The sequence below is a fragment of the Anas acuta genome, chromosome 12 (assembly GCF_963932015.1).
Source record: "Anas acuta chromosome 12, bAnaAcu1.1, whole genome shotgun sequence".
In the NCBI taxonomy this organism is placed as follows: domain Eukaryota; kingdom Metazoa; phylum Chordata; class Aves; order Anseriformes; family Anatidae; genus Anas; species Anas acuta.
The window spans coordinates 452,075-471,328 of NC_088990.1; the positions used below are offsets into that span (position 1 = coordinate 452,075).

At 70.0% G+C, this 19,254-nt stretch overlaps 1 protein-coding gene across 3 annotated transcripts; it reads left to right on the forward strand.

Annotated features, from left to right (window-relative positions):
* The first annotated feature begins 376 nt into the window (after window positions 1-376).
* FURIN (furin, paired basic amino acid cleaving enzyme) lies at window positions 377-17,904 on the forward strand. Of its 3 annotated transcripts, none has more exons than XM_068696080.1 (16): window positions 377-654; window positions 6,309-6,659; window positions 10,266-10,364; window positions 10,727-10,822; window positions 11,280-11,408; window positions 11,659-11,735; window positions 12,095-12,183; window positions 12,392-12,564; window positions 13,485-13,697; window positions 13,788-13,888; window positions 13,990-14,093; window positions 14,168-14,285; window positions 15,329-15,508; window positions 15,588-15,712; window positions 15,863-15,979; window positions 16,064-17,904. In XM_068696080.1, the coding sequence occupies exons 2-16, from the start codon at window positions 6,480-6,482 to the stop codon at window positions 16,630-16,632; spliced, it is 2,370 nt and encodes a 789-aa protein (XP_068552181.1). In that variant the 5' UTR covers window positions 377-654; window positions 6,309-6,479; the 3' UTR covers window positions 16,633-17,904. The 3 variants fall into 3 exon arrangements, with proteins under 3 accessions (XP_068552181.1, XP_068552179.1, XP_068552180.1); XM_068696078.1 differs by lacking the exon at window positions 377-654 and adding an exon at window positions 3,867-3,941; XM_068696079.1 differs by lacking the exon at window positions 377-654 and adding an exon at window positions 4,497-4,724.
* The last annotated feature ends 1,350 nt before the right edge of the window (window positions 17,905-19,254 follow it).

Genomic DNA, 19,254 nt, shown 5'->3' on the forward strand with positions numbered 1-19,254 from the left:
GGCGGGGGCGGGGGCGGGGGCGGGGGCGGGGGCGGGGGCGGGGGCGGGGGCGGGGGCGGGGCGTCCCCCGGGGCTTCCCCCGCTGCGGGCCCCCGGGCGCCTCCCCCGCCGGCTGCGGCCCGGGGCCGGTACGGGCGTAGCGGGACCGTCCCAAGGGGCCGCCCCCCGCCCCCTGCCCCCTGTCCCCCCGCGGTGCCGGCGGTGCGGAGGCGTCGGGAGGCGCCGCGGGCGCGGCCCCTTCGTGGCAGCCGGGGGGGGGGCTTCGTGTGAGCTCCCGGCCCCTGCCCCTGCCCCTGCCCCTGCCCCTGCCCCTGCCCCTGCCCCTGCCCCTGCCTGGCCGCACGCAGGAAGCCCGCTCCGGGCGGGGATTTCTGTGCGGGCTGTGCCCGGCCGCAGCAGGCACGGCTGTGCCCAGCTTCGAGGAAAGCCGCGCCACAAACCCTGCGGCAGCCGCAGCTCCGCGCAGCCTTCTGGAAACAGAGGAAGAGGTTTCACCGCCCGGAACGTCTCAGCGCAGCGCTGTCTGCGGCACATCCTGCGGCGGGGGCCTGGGAAGCAGGAGGATGAGCCGGGCTTTAACCACACGTGCCGGTGCCTGCTGGCCCCCCGCAGACACCCCAGGGGTTGTGAGCGGTGGGCTGGCCGCTGCTGCAGGTGGGCAGCCAGGGAAGGCAAAGCAAGCGTGTTCTCCCGGCCGGTGGCACAGCACCGAAGCGCAATCCCAAAGGAAGTGCAGGGAACTCCTGTTGGTGCCCCTGGCTGCAGGCTGGGAGCCGTCCTGCGGGAGGATCAGCCCAGCCAGTGCAGGTCTCTGGTCCCGCAGGACCACAGCACGGCTGAGGCCGGAGGCACCTCTGGGTCCCTCTGGTCCGACCCCTGCTCTAGCAGGGCCACCCCGAGCAGGGTGCGCAGCACCACGTCCAGGCGGCTTTAGAAGATCTCAGAGGAGGAGACCCCAGCACCTCTCGGGGCAGTCTGTGTCAGTGCTCCACCACCCACAAGGCAAAAAAAAAAGTTCTTCCTGGTGTCCAGACATTGCTGTGTTCCAGCCTGTGCCCCTTGTCTCTTCCTGGCACTGGCTGCCACTAAAAGAGCCCAGCTCTGTCCTCTGCGCCCTGCGATCCCCCTGAGCTTTTCCACCTCCACGCTGAGCAGCCCCAGCTCTGGCAGGAGCAGAGCTGATTCCCAGCAGCTGCCCTGCCCCGCTCTGGGCTCCGCTCCTTGGGGGCAGAGTCCCCACGGCGGCCGCAGGGGTGTGAGGCTGGGGCCGGGCAGGCTCTGTCCCGGGAGATCCCTCACCCCAGGCGGGTCAGCAGCCCCTGCTGGGTGACTCCAATCCTGCCAGTGCTGCGGAGGGAGCGCGGCTGCTGACCCACCAGAGGTTCCCAGCCCTGGGGCCGTGCAGTGCCAGCCCCTGCCGCTGTCTGTGCCGAGCATTGAGCACTGCCGGCTCGGTCCTTGCTGTGGCCCTGCACACGGGCACTGCCTGCAGTCTGTCCGTGTGGGCCTCTCCTACAAACCTGCTCCTGCCGAGCGGGGGGAGCCGTTGGCTCTCCCCAGGGCCCCGGCGCTTCTGCTGCGTGTGCAGGCGCTGGAGGAGCTGTGGTGCCCGGCCTGGGCCAGGCTGCGGCGTCCCCCTGCCCTGCAGCTCGTGCTCTGCCCTGGCACCCCGGCACGGGAAGCTTTGTGCTGCTGCAGCAGCCAGTGCCCGGGGAGGGCAGGAACTTTCTGGTGTTCCTGGCCCTTTTGTCTGGATGACAACCGGAGCTCCAGGCCAGCTCCCTGCTCTGCATTTGATGATCAGATGAGATCGTACTCGCGGGGTTATCGCAGTGTGTTCTCGCCTAATGAGTCCTGTGTCACCATGGCAAGGAGCGAGCTCCAGCACATGACTCAGTGGGTGAAACAATTAGGAGCAGCAGTTAAAGGAAGGCTTGGGAACTGTGCACAGAGCACAAAACGTCCTGATCGGGTGAAGCTAAGCTCGAGGCCTCGGAAAACAGGGAAATGCGTTCCCTGGCTGCCGTGCTGTGACTGCAGGGGGTCCTCCACAGCGCTCAGGGTGAGGGCAGCCCCGCTGCAGGCTGTGTGTGGGCTCTGCACGGGTGTTCCTGTGGGCCCCGCAGCGTGCTGAGCGTGCTGAGGACGGGTGAGAGCATCTCCCTGCCTGGACAGTTGGGCAGGAGGTGGTGGCTGTGATTCACAGCCCCGAGCAGGGGCAGCAGCACGGCGGGCTGCAGCTGTGCTGCCTTGGCAGCCTCGCTGCCGTTGATGATAAGGGCAGAAGGCAGATAAAGTCTCAGAGCCGCGCTGTGCCGCTGCTGTTTGCAGGCTGCACCGCGGGCCAAGGTCAAGGGTGTTTGGGCTGGATCCCCAGCCCCCCCGTGAGCACAGCCAGACGTTGTGTCTGCGAGCGCGGCTGCGAGCGGAGCCTCCTGAGTCCTGCTGTGCGCAGCCCCCGCGGCTGTCCCAGCTCTGGCACCGGGGCCCGGAGCCTGCCTGGCGTGGGGCTGCCATGCTGCGAGTACACACTGCCTGATCGGCTGGGCGCCTCTTGGTGTCTGCCTGCCCTCGCTGCCCTCTGTTTGGTTTTCTCAGCTGTGTGAGGGTCCCAGCCCTACCTCCCCAGCTTCTCCGCTCCACTGCCCATTTTCTCCCAGCACGGTGGTGGTCCTGCTGCGCCCCCAGCCCACCTTCAGGCTGGAGGTGCCTCCGGACAGGGGGGGTGCTGCCCCACCACCGCACTGCCCGCCGCAAAGCACTGGCCCATGGGCAGTGTCACTGGTGGAGCTTGCGCAACCCCTGCAACAAAATGCCAAAAATTGACCTGTTTTTTCTGTGAAAGTAAGTTTCTGTTGATTGCAGTGTGTGGCTCAGCAGGGCAAGCCATGGGACATTGTGTGGCACAGGACATCGTGTGGCAGAGGATATTGTTGTGTGGCACGGGATGCCTCGTGGGCAGCTGGTGGGTGCCGTGCACTGGGAGTCACACACAGAGCTCCTGGCAACTCCTGGAGTGCGCTGATGCTACCAAGTAAAGGCCACCACACTCAGTGCGACGTTTGAGAGGAGGGTTTGTGGTCCTCGCAGACCCTGCCACGGCAGCTACTGCACCCCTCCACTGTCCCCGGCAGGCAGCAGCTGAGGAGGGAGCTCTGAGGGGCTCTCAGCTTTCAGAGGGTCGGCAGCCGCTCCGATCCCGAGGGGCTGCTGGCAGCAGGTCCCGCTCTGCTGCTCCCGCGTGAGCGGCGCTGTCTTTGGCAGGAGGAGCGATCGGCTGTGCCCGTCCAAAGCTAACAGTTTGTGCAAGAGAGAGGTGCTTCCTGCTCTCCTGCCCCGGAGCAGCGAGATAAGGTGACAAGGGGTCCTTTGTCAGCTCCTGTCCCCACAGCCCCGGGTGCCGCAGGGCCAGGCAGAGCAGCTTCGTGCCTGGCCTGGGCACAGCCGGGGCTCCTGGAGGAGGCACCTGAGGTAAGGCCCGGGCAGGGGCAGGGGCAGACGCGGGACGTGCCGGACCCACATATCTGGGCCGCACACAGAGGGCCCGGGGCAGCAGGAGGCTGAGCAGTGCATTGGGGCTGGGAGTGAGCGCTGCAGGGCGTGAGGGCCCTGGGCTGCCCCAGCCCCACAGCTCGTGCGGCCGGCCGGGCCCCTCGGGGGCAGTTGTGGTGGGCACCGTGCGGCCTGCAGCCCCCACTCCTGGCACCGGGCCGTGACCGGGCACTGCCCTGCAAAATTAACCTACTTTGGCAAAGAGAAGTGCCCTGTGCCAGGTTTTCTGGGCTGTTCTCGGCATCTCAGTTACCAAGGTGACTGTTTCCTGTGCGATTGCTAACGCTTCATATCTCGATCATGATATCTGGGTGACTTCCTTTCCGTGAGATGTGCGTCCCGCTCCCACCCTGGGCTTCGCCAGGCGCCTTCTGAGGCTCAGGACTCAGGTCAGTTGGGGCTCTGCTGCTTTTTTTTCTCGCGCTGCCTTTCGCACCGCTCCTGGGCGCGCAGACCCCGTGTGGGCAGCACAGCGGGTGGGTGCCGGGGCAGCAGCACGGCGGGGCCGGCCGCCGGTCGCTTCTCGCCTTCCCCCTGGCTCCCGGACCGTTCGGGGGCTGTGCCCGGTGCCCTGCAGCCCGAACGCTGCCACGGCTCCGTGGCTGCCCCCGGGCGGTTTCCCCGTGGGGCCGCTCGGCGCCTGCCCGGGGCCGCACCGGGGCGCTCCCAGCCGGGCCCGAGGCCGCCCCCGGGGCTCCCCCCGCTCCCCGGGCCGGGCCGAGCCGCTCGGGGCCCGGCGGCTCCCGCACACCGGGGGCGCGGAGCAGCCGCCTGCCGGGCGCCCTCCGCGGCGGGGCCGTGCCCCGGGAGCCCCCGGGCGGCGGCGGCGGCGGCGGCGGGGCCGGGCGGGGGCTGCGGCCGTGGCGGCGCCCCGGGACCCGGCGGCGGCGCCGGTGCGGGCGGGGCGGGCGGCGGTGACGGCATCCGGCGGCGCCCGGCGGAGCGGCGGCCGAGCCGGGCCGGGCCGGGCCGAGCCGAGCGGGGCCGCGCGGGGCCGGGCGGGGCGGGGCGGCGCTGACAGCTGTAAACAAGCGGCCCCGCGGCCGCCCCGCCGCCCCTGCCTGGGCCGGGCCCGGCTCCGGGGCGGGCGCTCGGGGCTGCCCCGCGCCGTGACGCTGCGCCGCCGCCAGAAGGGCCGGGCCGGCGGGACGGGAGCGGGCGGCGCCGCCGCGGTGAGGGCCGGGGCCGGGACCGGGAACGGGGCCGGGGCCGGGGCCGGGGCCAGGCTTTGACAGCTGGGGCGGGACGCGCGGGGCCGCCCGGCGGGGAGCTGCCGGTGCCGCTGCCGGTGCCTCCCGGTGCCCCTCGGCGGCCGCTCCCCGCCGCCCGCGGCCGAGGCGCCGCAGCCGGGGCTGTGCTGGGCTGGGGCCGGGCCGCGGGGAGCCGTGCGGCCGCCCCGGGCTCGCCGTGCCGCGGCCTGCGGCAGCCGGGCTCCGGCAGCCCCGGCACGGGGCCGGGCGCGATCGCTCCGGGGCTGCGGGCTCCGGGGGCGGAGCGCGGCCCCGTCCGCTCCCCGCTCCTGCCCGCGGGCACCGCGCAGCGCCGGGCCGGCAGCCCCCCGCCGGCGGGCACGGGCACGGGCTCGGGCAGGGCGCTGCGGCCGGCCGGGCTTCGTCCGCACGTGGAGCGGCCCCGCCGGGAGCGCGGGGGGACCGCGGGGCCCGGGGACCCTCGGGAGGGGCCGGCGCGGGGCCGTGCCGTGGTGCGGGGCGTCCCCTCGTGCTGGGCAGCGTGTCCTGGCCGCCCGTCACTTCCCGTCCCCGGGGCTCAGGGAGCCTTCCCCGCTGGAAGCCGTGATTGGGGCCGCGGCACGGCCCGGGACTGGGGCTCCTCGGCAGCCTCCGGTGGGTGCTCGCCGCTCTGGGTGCTGTGGCAGGGCCACCTCTGGCCTGTCCCCACCGGGTATCTCCTGGCTGCGCTGTGCCTGCCGGAGGTGACGGGGACCCCTTTCCCGGTCCTTGCGCCCGTTTCCTCTCGGTTTTGGGGATGAGTCAGAGCGGTGTCAGCACGTTGTGCTTCTGGGGAAGGGCAGTGCGGTGACAGGCAGGGCGCTGCTGCCAGGCGCGGCTGGGGCCATGGCTGGCACATGAGGTGCTGGGGTTGGACTCTGCAGACCAGGGAGCAAAGGCTCTCGCTGGCTTTGCTCCTTCTCACCCCTCATTACTGCTGCAGCTAATGAGGTTCTGTCCTGGTGCCCCACGTGTCCCGGTAGCCCCAGAAGCACCCTGCTGTGCCCAGAGCTCCCCGTGTTCAGCCTGTCCGGGCCTGGCCCCTGCTCACAGCCCACAGCTCAGCCCCAGGCACAGCGGGGTGCAGCTCGCTGCCAGCGCTTCCCTCTGGGGGCAGGAGCCGCAGCCTGGGGCATCTCCTCGTGCCCCCCGTGGCACCGGGCAGGCAGGGCTCCCCTCCCGGTTGCTCAGAGCTCTGTGCCCAGACCGACCCCTCTGGGCTGGGGAAGGGGCTCCTGCCTGCAGCAGCCCCAGCAGCGGGAGGCACGGCCTCCATTTCCTCACCTCCTGCACCCGGCTCCCCTCCCGGTCTGCCTCCTGTGTTTGCAAGCGCAAAGCATAAGTACACATTGGGCAATAGGAGAGGTAAACAGCAGCTCCATGCTGGGGCCGGCCGCTACAGAGCCCCGCGGGCAGCCCTGGGGCCAGCAGGGTGCTGTGTTGCCTGCAGCCAGCGGAGCCCCCAGCGTGGCCCGTGGGCTAGGAAAGCGTCCCGGCCGGCTCTGACCGCTCTCCGTTTCCCTGCAGGTTGTGCTGCTGTCCTGGCCGCTCCACGCCCGCAGCTCCGTCCCCATGGTGTGTCGGGCTGAGAGGGGGCCGGTGGGGCAGAGCGGGGCCACGGGGCACTGACACGGGCGGACGCCGGACCTGCCGCTGCCTGGACCCTTGTGCTGCTGGTAGAGGAACCCCGATACTCTGATGGATCTGAGGCCCTGCTCGCTGCTCCTGCTCTGGACTCTGCTGGTTGCCTTTGTTCTCCTGGCCCAAGAGGTGTTGGCCCAGCGTATTTACACCAACACCTGGGCCGTGCTCGTCCCTGCGGGGCCCCAGGAGGCTGACAGGCTGGCCAGGAAGCATGGATTCCTCAACCTGGGCCCGGTAAGTCCCTTGCTTCCCTCTCCCCACAGCAGCTGTGTCCCCGCTGGCTCTGCTCCTGCTGGGCAGGGGCTGGGCTCAGCCCCACTGCTGGCGGGTGGCTCTGCCTGGGAGGCCGGGCCCCTGTGCTTGTGCTGGTTCGCTGCAGCCACCCGGCACGCACGGTGCTGGTGGTGGCTGGATGGAGCCGCGGCTTCCCCGTCAGCAACACAGCCTGGTGGCACGGCACGGCACGGCATGCTCTGCCTGCTGGAGGTGGAATGAGGAAAAGCCCATCTCGGGTCGAGGCAGCTGGGAGAGCTGCGCGTGGATGGAGGAGGGAAGGGCTCCTAATCTCCCAGATCCTGCCCATGCTCCCCATGCCGAGCGGTGCCTGAGCGTGGCGCAGCCTCTGGGCTCTGCTGAAGCAGAGGGATTCTGACAGCAGCCATGTGTCCTTGGCCCTAGAGCTGCCCTTCACAAGCCCTGTGTCAGCAGGCCCCCACCGCTCTCGGCTTTCTCTGCCATCAGCCAGTGCAGGGGTGGTGGTGTGCTCTGCAGTGCCGTGGGCAGGACGTGTGGCCCTGCTGTGTCCTGTCCCTGCTGGCTGGCCAGCATCTCTTGAGCTCAGGCCCAGCTCGCTGCCCCGGGGGCCTGATGGGTCCGTGGAGCAGGGGGCTGGCTCCGGGACAGCCCCCACAAAGCTCTAGCAAGGCAGAGCCTTCGTGGTTCTGCCGGTGCCCCATGGTGCAGTGAGGATGCCGGGGCTGCGAGGAGCTGCGGTGCTGTGACCCCGCTGTCCCGGAGCCCCGTGAGCCAGGCAGTGCGCCGGGCCATGCTGGTCTGGCAGGAAGCAAGGGGTGAAATCCCAGAGGAAGTTGCACAACTCATGGCTGCGGTGTCAGGACCTCGCTGTGAGCCAGCTGCTGGGAGCGTGGGGAGGGTGGCTGCTGCGGGAGCCAGCGGGTGCCTCATCCTGCTGCCCGAGAGCAGCCCTGGCACAGCTGTGCGGGCAGCAGGGCTCTGGGTCGGAGAGCCCCAAGTCCTCCAGGGTGTGTGCTGGAGGACAGGGGTGCCTCCTGCTCTATAAGAGGAGATCTGGGCATGTCCTGCTGGGCCAGGTCTCTGCCAAGTCTGCTGGGAGTGGGGCACAGGGCTCAGCTGCCCTCCACCATGGCATTTTCTGCCGTGCTGCCCTTGTACCCGCCCCGTCTGCTGCCGTGGGGCCCCGGGACCTGGGCCGGGGCCAAGGAGGCACCAAGCTCTGTGGCCACATCTCTGCCTGCCTGGGGATGGCCCACAGTGTGCTGGAGAGCCTGGGGCTGTGTTGGGAGGCTCAGCACAAGGTCTGGCTGGGCAGCACCCACCACCTGCCCCGCAGCCAGAGGCTGGCAGCTTTCCCTGGCCCTGCCAGCCGCTGATATCTGGTGGAGCAGGAGCACGAACCTGTAGCGAGCCGTCAGCTCGGGCTGCAGCAGGGGGTGTGGGCCCGAGCACGTTTCTCCCGTCCTGGAGCCTGTCCCGGGGTCTGCGCTGAGGCACGAGGCCAGGCTGGCCTGGGGGGCCGGCTCCCCACCGGGGGTGTCTGAGCAGGGCCTGGGGAGCTGGTGCGGCTGGGACAGGATGTGGCAGGAGGCGGGGAGGAGCGGGCGCTGCTGGCCCTGCCCCAGGGAGAGGCCCCCGGGGTCCAGATCTGGAAGGCTCCCGGCCTCCGCGTGGTGCCTGGGTGCTGTCCGCAGAGGCACGCCGGACTGGCGGCCTCCCTGCCCGCGGAGCCTGGGGGGCAGCTGGGGTCTGGCAGCTGGCTGGAGGTGCTGGGGCCTTGCTGTAACTCGTGGCCACTCGCCCAGCGAGAGGGGCACGGGAGGCGCAGGCTTGAGCAGGAGATGGGCAGTGACGGGGGGAGGCACGGCTGCTGGGGCCGATGGGGTGAGCCAGCACCATTCCCCGTGGGGTCGGCACTGCCGCCCAGCTCGTGGGCGTCACGGGGACACGCGGGGCTGGGGGCGGCTCTGCCCTTGCTGAGGACAGGGACTGCGGGGGATTAGGGTGTCAGCATGTGGGCTGGCCGGCTCCTGGCTGCTACCGCAGCATGTGTGCAGACCTAATCCAACCCAGTGAGCGGGCAGAGCCCAGATCTGCTGGCAGAACAATCGGGGCTCTGTTCGTGGCCCTGGAGGGGTGAGGGTGCTGGGGGAGCCAGCCTGGCGCGGAAGCTTCTCACCCCAGCACAGCCCCAGGTGCTACGAGCAGTTGGGCATCCCGGGCTGGACCAGGGGGCACAGAGCCCCGCGGGGATGTGCCCCCCCGTGACCCCGGGGGCCCTGGGGGGGTGCAGAGCCACCCTTGCAGACAGGAGCAGCAGCCGGCTGCCGGTCGGTGCCAGGGAGCGAGGCCCCACGTCACGGGCACTGTGCCTCGGGGTGAGCTGTGAGCTGTGGCTCCCCTGGATAGCACCGGCTGGCACAGCGTGGCTTCGCTCGCACACTGCGCTGTCCCTGCCACCAGCTCCCTGCCCGCCGCGGAGCCTGCTCCAGGGGCAGGCACGCAGAAGGGAGCGAGGTCCGGAGCACCGGCCTGGCAAAGAGCCGTGGGCACGAGCTGTGCCCCTGCTGTCCTGCTCCTTCTGTCCTATGCCACCAGCATGGGGCTGCCGCAAGCTGAGCCTGATCCCAGTCCTGCCCGTGGGCTGGTGCACGGGGGGAGGCGATCGCTCCTCTGGGCAGGGGTTTGTGCTGCCAGCACTCAGCCCCTGGGCAGGAGCAGGGGTGGCACTGGCCCTGCTGCGGGCTGGGGATGTGTTCCCTCACCCTGCAGAGCACCTGGGCAAAGTGAGGGACCTCGGGATGGCTGCCCTGGGGCTGCGGGTGCCTCGTGGCTGGGCAGGGCTCCCCTCCTCCCCCCGCTTGCTGTGGGCTGGCTGCATGGTGGCCAGGACCGTGTCACATCTGCAGGGCTCTGATAAGCTTTTGGGCTTTCCTTAAAGGTAACCAAGTTGTTTTGCCTCAGTCTGAGAGTCTGGGGTGGGCAGAGGGAGGGATGTCCCCTCCCCGTGCTCCTGCAGCCCTCGCCAGCCCAGGTGGGGGGGTCCTGCCCGCAGCTCCCAGGGGGCTGGGGGCACGCGGCCCCTCTCCCACCCTGAGCAGGCGGCTGGGCTGGGAGGGCTGGGCTGCTGCGGCCAGGCCAGCCTCCAGGACGTGCAGGAGGGGATGAGGAAATGGCAGGACTGGAGAGGGCTTCAGGGTTTAAAAATAACCCGCGGGGAGGCTGTGCAGCCTCCTGGGCCAGCTGGGGCTGTGCTGACGTCTTGTCCCTCCCCAGAGACACCCCCTCGTGCGTGGGGCTCTGCCCGGCTCCTTGGCCGGTGCTGCCTCCTCCCGGGGGGCGGTGGGCAGAAAGGTCTGTGTGATACCCCACTGGGCTCTGCTGGGGTTGGTCACATCCCAGGACCGACACGGGTCAGAAACCAGCGCCCTCCCTGCCAGGGCAGCAGCTCTGTGGGGCCATGTGGGACTTACTGCCCCCGGGGCAGGGGTGCCACGGGCAGCCCTGGGGTGCAGGTTGCTAGGAGGGACAGGGAACCGGGGAGGCTGTGCTCTCGCGTCCATCCTGCTCCTCTCTCTGCTCCAGATTTTTGGTGACTACTACCACTTTCGGCACCGCGGTGTGGTGAAGCGCTCCCTGTCTCCCCACCAGCCCTGGCACAGCCGCTTGGCGCGGGAGCCGCAGGTAGGTGCAGCGTGGCGGCCGGCGGCGGGGCAGGGCGGCGGCGATCACCGTGCCCTGGCTGCAGCCCAGGGGCCGGGCGCTCTCACCTGGCACCCCGAGCCCTGCACAATGGGCGCGTGGCCCGGCGGCTGCCGGGCTCCTGCTGCTCAGCAGAGCTCGGTGCCCTGCCCTGCCTGCTCCGCTGGAGCGGGGCCGTGGCGGCGGGGCTGGCACAGCGGGCGGGGTGGCCGGGAGGAGCCGGGGCTGGCGGGCCCCTGGGATGCGGTGGCGGCGATGTGGGGAGGTGCCGGCGGCTCCCTGGAGGGCATGGGTGGGAGGAGGGCAGGCAGGAGCCACAGGAGCCCCATGACCTCCTGCCCTAGGTGCACTGGCTGGAGCAGCAGGTGGCAAAGCGCAGGACCAAGCGAGACGTTTTCATGGAGCCCACCGACCCCAAGTTCCCCCAGCAGTGGTACCTGGTGAGTGCTGGGGGGGGGGTGGCACCCGAGGGAGGGCTGCCAGGCTGCTGCCCCCAGCCAGGCTGGGGAGGAGGAGGAGGGGGAGGAAGGGCTGAGGCCACAGCCCTACGTTGTGTCACTGGGGAAGGGGATGCATGTGCCCTGCTGTGGCGCTGGCAGTCGGGGCAGCTGCCCCTTGCCTGTCTCAGAAGCTGGGTCTGTGCATGCACTGCCTGCCCCTGCACCGAGCCTGGGTGCTGGCGCAGGGAGCTGTGGCTGTGGGACGCGGGCACCCTCTGGGACTCAGCCTCATTTCTGAGCGCTCTCCTCAGCCCCATGCTCTGTGCAAAACTCCCATGGGCACAGCAGAGAGCAGGGCAAAGGCTGACTTTACAGATGGGTCTGGAGGGGTCTGCACACCCTGCTTGCAGCTCCAGCAGTTGGACATAGCTGACAGCATCAGGGCTTCTTTTGGCAGTACAACACCAACCAGCGGGACCTGAATGTGCGTCAGGCCTGGGAGCAGGGCTACACGGGCAAGGGCATCGTGGTTTCCATCCTGGATGATGGCATCGAGAAGAACCACCCCGACTTGGAGGCCAACTACGTAAGTGTGGGGCAATCCCTGGGCGGTGCACAGGAGCCTGTGCAGGGGCTGGTGTCTGCTCACTGCATCCCCAGAGCCGCATGGCACAGGGCTCGTAACTGCTATAGGGGTGTGGGGGCAGCAGTGGTGGTGGGACTGGAGCCTGCACCCTGCTCGGCTCCGTGCTGGGGCACGCGGTGCAGGCATGGCCCCAGGGCAGTAGGGCCTGCTGGCCAGGGCGCAACCTCTGACTGCCGGGTCTGCCTTCCAGGATCCAGGGGCAAGCTTTGATGTCAACGACCAGGACCCAGACCCGCAGCCCCGTTACACTCAGATGAATGACAACAGGTGAGGCTGGCAGAGCCTGGATGTGGCAGGGACCCAGCAGGCGGCATCAGCCCTTACAGATTTTGGGAGGGTGTCGGGGTGATGGCACTTCTGCCCTATGGAGACCCCCCTGCCTCCCTTTCTGACACGAGCTGCGTCCCTTGGGGCTGCCTGGAACAGGAGCAGACCGATGAGTGCCCCCTGCCCCAGAGCTCTGCGGTGCCCCTCCACGGGGTGGGCTCAGCAGGGCTTTGTTGGCAGCCTGGTTTGGGGAGGGGTGGGGTGGAGGCAGCCTGGACGCTGCCCCCTGGCCCCAGCTGGTTCCCAGCGCTGTGTTCCTTGCTCCCTGCTGAGCGCCCTTGGTGCTGTTCTGCCTGCAGGCACGGCACGCGCTGCGCCGGGGAAGTCGCTGCCGTGGCCAACAACGGGATCTGCGGTGTCGGCGTGGCTTACAATGCGCGCATCGGAGGTGGGTGCTGCCCCGTCCCGCAGCCAGTGCAGAGCCCGCGCTCAGCCCCGCGGGTGCCTGCGACCTCGGCGCTGCTGCCAAGGCAGCGGGCAGCCTGCGGCAGGGGCCGGCAGCAGGCGCGGAGCCGTCCCCAGTGGCACCGCTGCCCTGCGGAGCGCGGCCGCCCAGCCCAGCCCCGTCGCCTGTGACATCTGCTCTCTGGCCCTAGGCGTGCGCATGCTGGATGGGGAGGTGACTGATGCAGTGGAGGCCCATTCGCTGGGCCTCAATCCCAACCACATCCACATCTACAGTGCCAGCTGGGGCCCAGAGGACGACGGCAAGACTGTGGATGGCCCAGCCCGGCTGGCGGAGGAGGCTTTCTTCCGGGGAGTCAGCCAGGTGAGCAGCAGTTTGCCAGGTTCCAGCGGAGCTCCAGCGCCTGTCGCGTGGCTCTGGGTGGCTGGGCTGTCCCGGCTGTGTCGGCCGTCCCACCGTGAGTCGTCTTCCAGCCCTCTCTGGGATCAGGCTCTGTCGGTTTTTCTGGTTCTTCTTGAGCAATGGCTGAGTCAGGGCTCCTCCTGCGCAGGGTGCTCCCCCGGCCACCCATGCTCCCTGCTCAGGAAGTTCCCAGGGAACTGGTGCAGGGACCGTCCCTCCCTCCTCCCCGGCACCCCGTTCTGGTTCTGCCTTGTTCCGTGCCAGCTGCTCGCCCTCGCCTCCGCCTGTCCTTCCCCTCGCTGTCCTCAGCTGCTGTCAGCTCCGTCGTGGTGTGGCTGCGGCGCAGCCCACGTGGCTCAGCTGTGCTGTGCTCTGCCTGGGATTCCCTGCACGGAAATGCTGGCGCGCTGTGTGGGGTGTGCTGGCGAATCCCCCTGCTGTGCCGTGCCAGCTCTGCTATACACGCTGTGAGTGCAGCCGTGGTGCTCAGGGGTTCAGCAGCCGGCTGGGAACGCTGTGGAGCTCCCACGGGGCTGCCGGGCAGCTGCAAGTCCCACGCGCACAAACCCCTCACAGCCAGCCAAGCAGAAAAAGGCACCGGTTCTTGGAAAGTCCCCTGCTTGTGTTGCCTCTGCAGAGCTGCCTTGTCCGCCTCGTCCTGTAACTCGGCAGCAGCAGGGCATGGCTGTGCCGGGGCCCAGGCCAGCAGCCAGCTGGGAACATCCCTGGGGCCCCATTGGCGTCTGCTCGGTCTTCCTGACCCAGACCCAAGCTCTGCGGGGCCGGGGCTGTCTGCTTGTGCCCTGGCTCCCACGTGGCGCCTTCTGCTGTGCCGTAGGGCGACGTGTGGGCACCCGTCCTCACTCTGCCTCTGTTGTTAGGGCCGAGGGGGGCTGGGCTCCATCTTCGTCTGGGCGTCCGGGAACGGGGGCCGCGAGCACGACAGCTGCAACTGTGACGGTTACACCAACAGCATCTACACGCTGTCCATCAGCAGCACCACGCAGTACGGTAACGTGCCCTGGTACAGCGAGGCCTGCTCCTCCACCCTCGCCACCACCTACAGCAGTGGCAACCAGAACGAGAAGCAGATTGTGAGTGCCCCGCTGGGGCTGCGGGGCTGGGCGCGCGGGGGCTGAGCCAGCGGGGGGGCACAGCAACCCCTACGGGACCCTTCCTTGCAGGTGACGACTGACCTGAGGCAGAAGTGCACCGAGTCCCACACGGGGACGTCAGCCTCGGCACCCCTCGCCGCCGGCATCATCGCCCTTGCGCTGGAAGCCAAGTAAGGCCGAGCACGGTGGGGCCAGGCTGGGGAGCCCCGCACGAGCCCAGGGGGCTGGGCCTGGCCGGGGGCTGGCACCTGAGCCTCGCCTCTCCCCGCAGCAAGAACCTGACGTGGCGGGACATGCAGCACCTGGTGGTGCAGACCTCGAAGCCAGCGCACCTCAACGCCAACGACTGGGTCACCAATGGGGTCGGCCGCAAAGGTAGCGGGGTGCTGGGTGGGGGCTGCGGGAGGCGGGGAGGCCGCGGGGCAGCGCTCACCCTGCTCCTCCCGCAGTCAGCCACTCCTACGGCTACGGGCTGCTGGATGCCGGGGCCATGGTGAGCCTGGCCAGGAACTGGACCACGGTGGGACCGCAGAGGAAATGTGTCATCGACGTCCTCACAGAGCCCAAGTAAGGGCTGCTGAGCCCGGGCAGGCGCTGCCCAGCAGCCAGCGACGGCAGGGGCTGGGGTCGGCAGGGGGATGCTCGGCCCCAGGTGGGGAACGAGGGGGTGCTCGGGGCTGAGCTGCGCCCTGAGCCCTGCGTCCCCTGGGCCACCCTCCTGTGGGGCTGGGGCAGGGCCAGGGAGCGCAGCTCGTGGCCGCCCGGCGCTGGATGCTGACCGCTGCTGGGCTGGGCCGGGCACAGCCGGGAGGCGTCCGCGCTGTGGTTTTGGGAGCAGCCAGCACAAGCCATCATCAGACAGAGGGGCTTTCAGGGGTCAGACAGAAGCTCCTTTTATTCCCACTTGGCTGCTGCCGCCTCAGCAGTGTCTGCCCAGTCTCGTGTGCAGCTGGGGCAGTCCCGGGCCCTGGGGGGGCAGCCCTTGGGCATGGGGGGGCTGGGCCCCGACTGCGCCTGCTGCCCTGCCCCGTTCCCCTGGGACCCGGCCCCAGCGAGTGGGCGCCAGCCCAGGTCCTGCCCGTCCCGAGCAGGCGGCCCCTTGTGACCGGAGCCCTGTGCCAGCACCGGGGCTGTGCCTGGGCAGCCGCACACGAGCGGCGGGACGGGGATGGGGATGGCCGTGCCCATCCAGCCCTGGCTGCGCTGTGCAGGGGTGGAGCTGGCCCCTGGCTGGTGAAGAAAGGCCCCATTCATGGCTGGCACAGAGCGGTGATTCAGCACGCACGCAGCAGAGCAAAGCCTCCGTGCTCCTGGCTCCCCGGGACCTGGGGCGAGCTGCGTGCGGCAGCAAGGCTGCGCTGCTCCCGGCCGTCTGCTTCCTGCGCCCCGTGCTGGCGGGGAGCTGCTGTCAGAGGGCAGGGAGCTGCCGGCAGCTGCTGTGTGACTCTCCAGCCCCACCGCCTGCTCGCGGCACCGCTCGGTGCAGGGCCGGAGAGCGGCTGAACGCCCCTGGAGTACGCGCACGGCCCTGCAGCGGGGAGCGGGTCCAGGGTGTCCTGCTGCAGCCTCCGTGAGGGGCGATTGGGTTCACTCCTGCCATTCCTTGGCAGGGACATCGGGAAGCGCCTGGAGGTACGGCGGAAAGTAGATGCCTGCCTGGGGAAGGCCAACTATATCAGCCGGCTGGAGCACGCACAGGCCAGGCTGACGCTGTCCTATAACCGTCGGGGGGACCTCGCCATCCACCTCGTCAGCCCCATGGGCACCCGCTCCACCCTGCTGGCCTCCAGGTAGCTGACGGGGCCGCAGGATGCTCCAGAGCTGGCACAGGTGGGTCCCCAGGATGCCAACCTACACCTCCCTCCCCAGGCCCCATGACTACTCGGCTGATGGCTTCAACGACTGGGCCTTCATGACGACGCACTCGTGGGATGAGGACCCCTCCGGGGACTGGTTGCTGGAGATCGAGAACACCAGTGACGCCAACAACTATGGTAGGGGGGGGCTCACTGCTTCGCCCTGAGCCTAATGTGGGAGCGGGAGCAACTCCAGTGCCTGGTGTACATGCGGGGGGGCCGGCGCAAGCCCTCCCCCTGCTCCCGTCCTGTCGGCACGGCGGTGGGTCTCACTCTGCCTCATTTCAGGCACGCTGACCAAGTTCACGCTGGTGCTGTATGGGACGGCCACCGACTCCCCCAGCCTCTCCAACCAGCTGGAGAGCAGCGGCTGCAAGACCCTGACCCCCAGCCAGACCTGCGTGGGTGAGTGCCAGGCCCTGGGGGGGGGGGGGGGGGGGGGGGGCGCACGGGGGGCCCTCAGGTGTGCTGACCCTGCCTCTCCCGCAGTCTGTGAGGAGGGGTACTACCTGCACCAGAAGAGCTGCCTGAAGCGCTGCCCCCCCGGCTTCGCGCCCGGCGTCCAGAGCACGCACTACAACCTGGAGAACAGCGTGGAGCCCATCGCGCCCCACCTCTGCCTGCCCTGCCACCCCTCCTGCGCCACCTGCGCGGGGCCTGGCCCCAACCAGTGCCTGACCTGCCCCGCACACTCACACTTCAGCAGCCTGGACCTCTCCTGCTCCCACCAGACGCAGAGCAGCCGCGCGTCCCCCGCCCTGGCGGAGGGCGAGGGGCCGGCCGAGGCCCCCCCCGCGGCCAACTTGCCCATCCTCATCGCCAGCCTCAGCTGCGTCTTCATCGTCATCATCTTTGTCACCGTCTTCCTGGTGCTGCAGGCGCGCTCGGGCTTCAGCCTGCGGGGCGTGAAGGTCTACGCCCTGGACAGCGGGATCATCTCCTACAAGGGGCTGCCCTCCGACATCTGGCAGGAGGAGGGCCCCTCCGAGTCGGACGGTGAGGAGTACGAGGCCCACAACGAGAGGACTGCCTTCATCAGAGACCAAAGTGCCCTTTGATGAGCCCTCCCGCCCCTCCCTCCTCCCTGCCCAGCGCCGTGGGGCAGGGGCAGGCGAGGCCGAGGGGCCCCGGACTCTGCCCCCGTCCCCCCCTGCGCCGTGGCGGCCCGGGGCTCCCCGCCGCCAGCACCGTCCCTCAGCCCCGGCCTGGGCGCCCAGGCACGGCCCTGCCGGCACCGTCCTCAGCTTGGCGCCATCCCCGCCTCGCGCCATCTCTCACGGCCCCATGTCCACCCCGCACCCCAGGCCCCTGGGTTGGGTGACAGCGGGACCCCGGCGCCCGCTGGCTCTGCGCTGGCAGCCACCTTGTCCTGGGCAGGTGGCTGCTGCTGGGGGCAGTGCCCGGGCTCCCCCCGTTATTGCTGCAGCGGGGCCGGTGGCACGGGGGCAGCTCTGTCCCCACGGGCTGAGCCAAGCCTGGGCCGTGGCACCCTCTGCACTGCCGCCCTGAGCACACCCCGGGGCTCTGCCTGCCACCCCTGTCCCCTGTTGCTCCCTGGCTCCCCACTGCCTACCCAGGGCCTGTCCGCCTCCACCCGTGCCCGTCAACAGCAATAACGGCCAGGCCTCGGCCTCTGCTGCCCGCTTGCCCACTGCCTGCCCAGCCCACCACAGCCACGGCCGCCTGCAGCGCGGATGGAGCCCCCTGTGCCAGAAAGCGCGGGCAGGGCAGCGCCTCCCCGTGTGCCCGAGGCTGGGCCCCCAGCGAGGGGAGGGACCCCCTGCCCTGGGGTCAGCCCCAGCCCCCCCGTTTTGCCCCTGGGCAGGGCCCTGTGTGCTGCCGGCCGGCTCGCTTGGGCAGCGCCGGTGCCTGCCCGTGCCCTGGCTCTGCCTCGCGCTGCCTGTACCGGGCAGAGCCCGGCAGCCCCGGCCCCGCTGCTCCTGCCCCCTGACGTGCCTTGCCCCCACTTGGTGACAATCCGTTCTGCTCCCCACCAGAGCCCCCGGCACTGCCTGCCCTCAGCCCCTTCCCTGCGGGGTGGGGACCGGTGCCACCAGCCCCTTTGCCCCCTGCTGCCACCGCCATGCACCGGGGCTGCGGCACAGGCTCCCACCTGCCCCATGCCAGCGCCAGTCCCAGCCCGTCACAGAGGGAGCTGCCGGCAGGGGGGCCACAGGACTATTTTTCTATAATAACTTTTTGGTGCACAGTAATTTTTTCTTGTAATTTAATCAGCCAGGAGCTGCCTCCTGAGCCTGTTTTTAATTTAATGGATGTGGATATAACGCTAGAGAGACTGAGTTATTAAATGTTCAGAACTATGCAAACCAGCCCCGCTGCCCGAGCTCTGTGTCCTGCCACCCTGAGGCAGCAGGGGGCCCTCAGGCAGGCACCCTGGGGCCCATGGAGGTGTGGGGCCAGGGCCCCCAGCAGCCCCGTGCCCTGCTCCACAGCCCCACGAGGGGTCCCAGGGCAGGTGCAGGGCGGGGAGCGCTGGGCTGAGCCGGGGGCACAGGGGGCCCTGCTGGGACCCCCGGCTCAGAGCACTGCGGAGCCCAGCTGCTCACTGCCTGTGGCTGTGCTGCTGGAGCCCTGCGGCTCCGGGCCCCCCGTGGGCTCTGTCCGGGACGGAGATGCCCCCGGAGGCGAGGAGCCCTGCGGAGCCGCAGGCTGTGGCGGGAGCTGTGCTGCAGGGGGCTGCTGTCTGGGGCTGCGGCGAGGACGCGGCACCCAGGCGGTGACCGTCACCCTCACCTGAGTGACGGGAAGCAGCTGCTTATCGCAAACCCGCAGAGCAGCTAATTTTGGAACCGGCTCTAGTGAGCGGAGGGGGGCAGCAAGCTGGGGAGCTCACGCTGCTTCCCTGCAGCACGCGGGCTGCGTCCCTCCACTGCAGCCCTGGGGACGGCTGAGCTCGCGCGCTGCAGCCCCCGTGCCCAGCGCAGCCCCTGCAGCCACGCGTTGCCTGCGGGCAGCCCCCGCTGCCAGCCCGGCTCCACCTGGGGCTGAGTGCATGGGACGGGCAGAGCCGGCCGGGGGGGCTGTTGGAAGGAGGGGGATGGCCCCAAGCAGGTTTCTTTGGGTGCTCGCTCAGGGGCTGCACTCCGCAGCTGCCCTCGTGCTGTTCCAGCCGTGGCGTCTTCCTGTGGTCAGGAGCGGGTTCCCTGCTGCGTGCACACAGCTGCGGGAGCTTTCCCTTTCTCACTGCCCTGCCAGGCTGGGCAGGGGGCACGTCCCGGCTGCCCCTCAGCCGAGGGCTGCGCAGGGCAGAGCCAGCAGCCGCAGTGACGGTGCCGTGGGGGGGTCAGCCGGGGCCAGCCCCACGGGGCACGGCAGTGCGGGGCCCTGCAGGCTGTGGGACCGTGGATGGAGGATGTGAAACTGGGTGAGCTGCAGCGCAGCCCACAGCGGCCTTCCTGCTGCAGGCAGCGGTCAGGGCTGCTGGGGAGCAAGGGCTTCTGCTGGATTCTGCAATCACGGTCGCTCACGGAGCCTCACAGCCCGGCTGCCCTGACTAGCCAGGCACAGGGGGTCAGGCCACAGGCCCTGGCTCGGGGTGCCCGGTGTCCCCCAGGCCAGCCCCATGCACGTGGGGAAAGCCTGCGCTGCCTGGGAGAAGCCAGGGGAAGCTGGAGGGGAGAAGCAGCCCCTCAGCCCAGCTGGCAAAACCCTCGCTGCTC

What these genes read in the sequence shown, in the direction of transcription:
- FURIN (XM_068696080.1), top strand. Translation starts at nt 6,480, where the DNA reads ATGGATCTGAGGCCCTGCTCGCTGCTCCTGCTCTGGACTCTGCTGGTT. An exon ending in ACTCAGATGAATGACAACAG is followed by an intron (nt 11,736 to 12,094) that starts GTGAGGCTGGCA and finishes TTCTGCCTGCAG; the next exon opens with GCACGGCACGCGCTGCGCCG. An exon ending in ACCAGAACGAGAAGCAGATT is followed by an intron (nt 13,698 to 13,787) that starts GTGAGTGCCCCG and finishes CCTTCCTTGCAG; the next exon opens with GTGACGACTGACCTGAGGCA.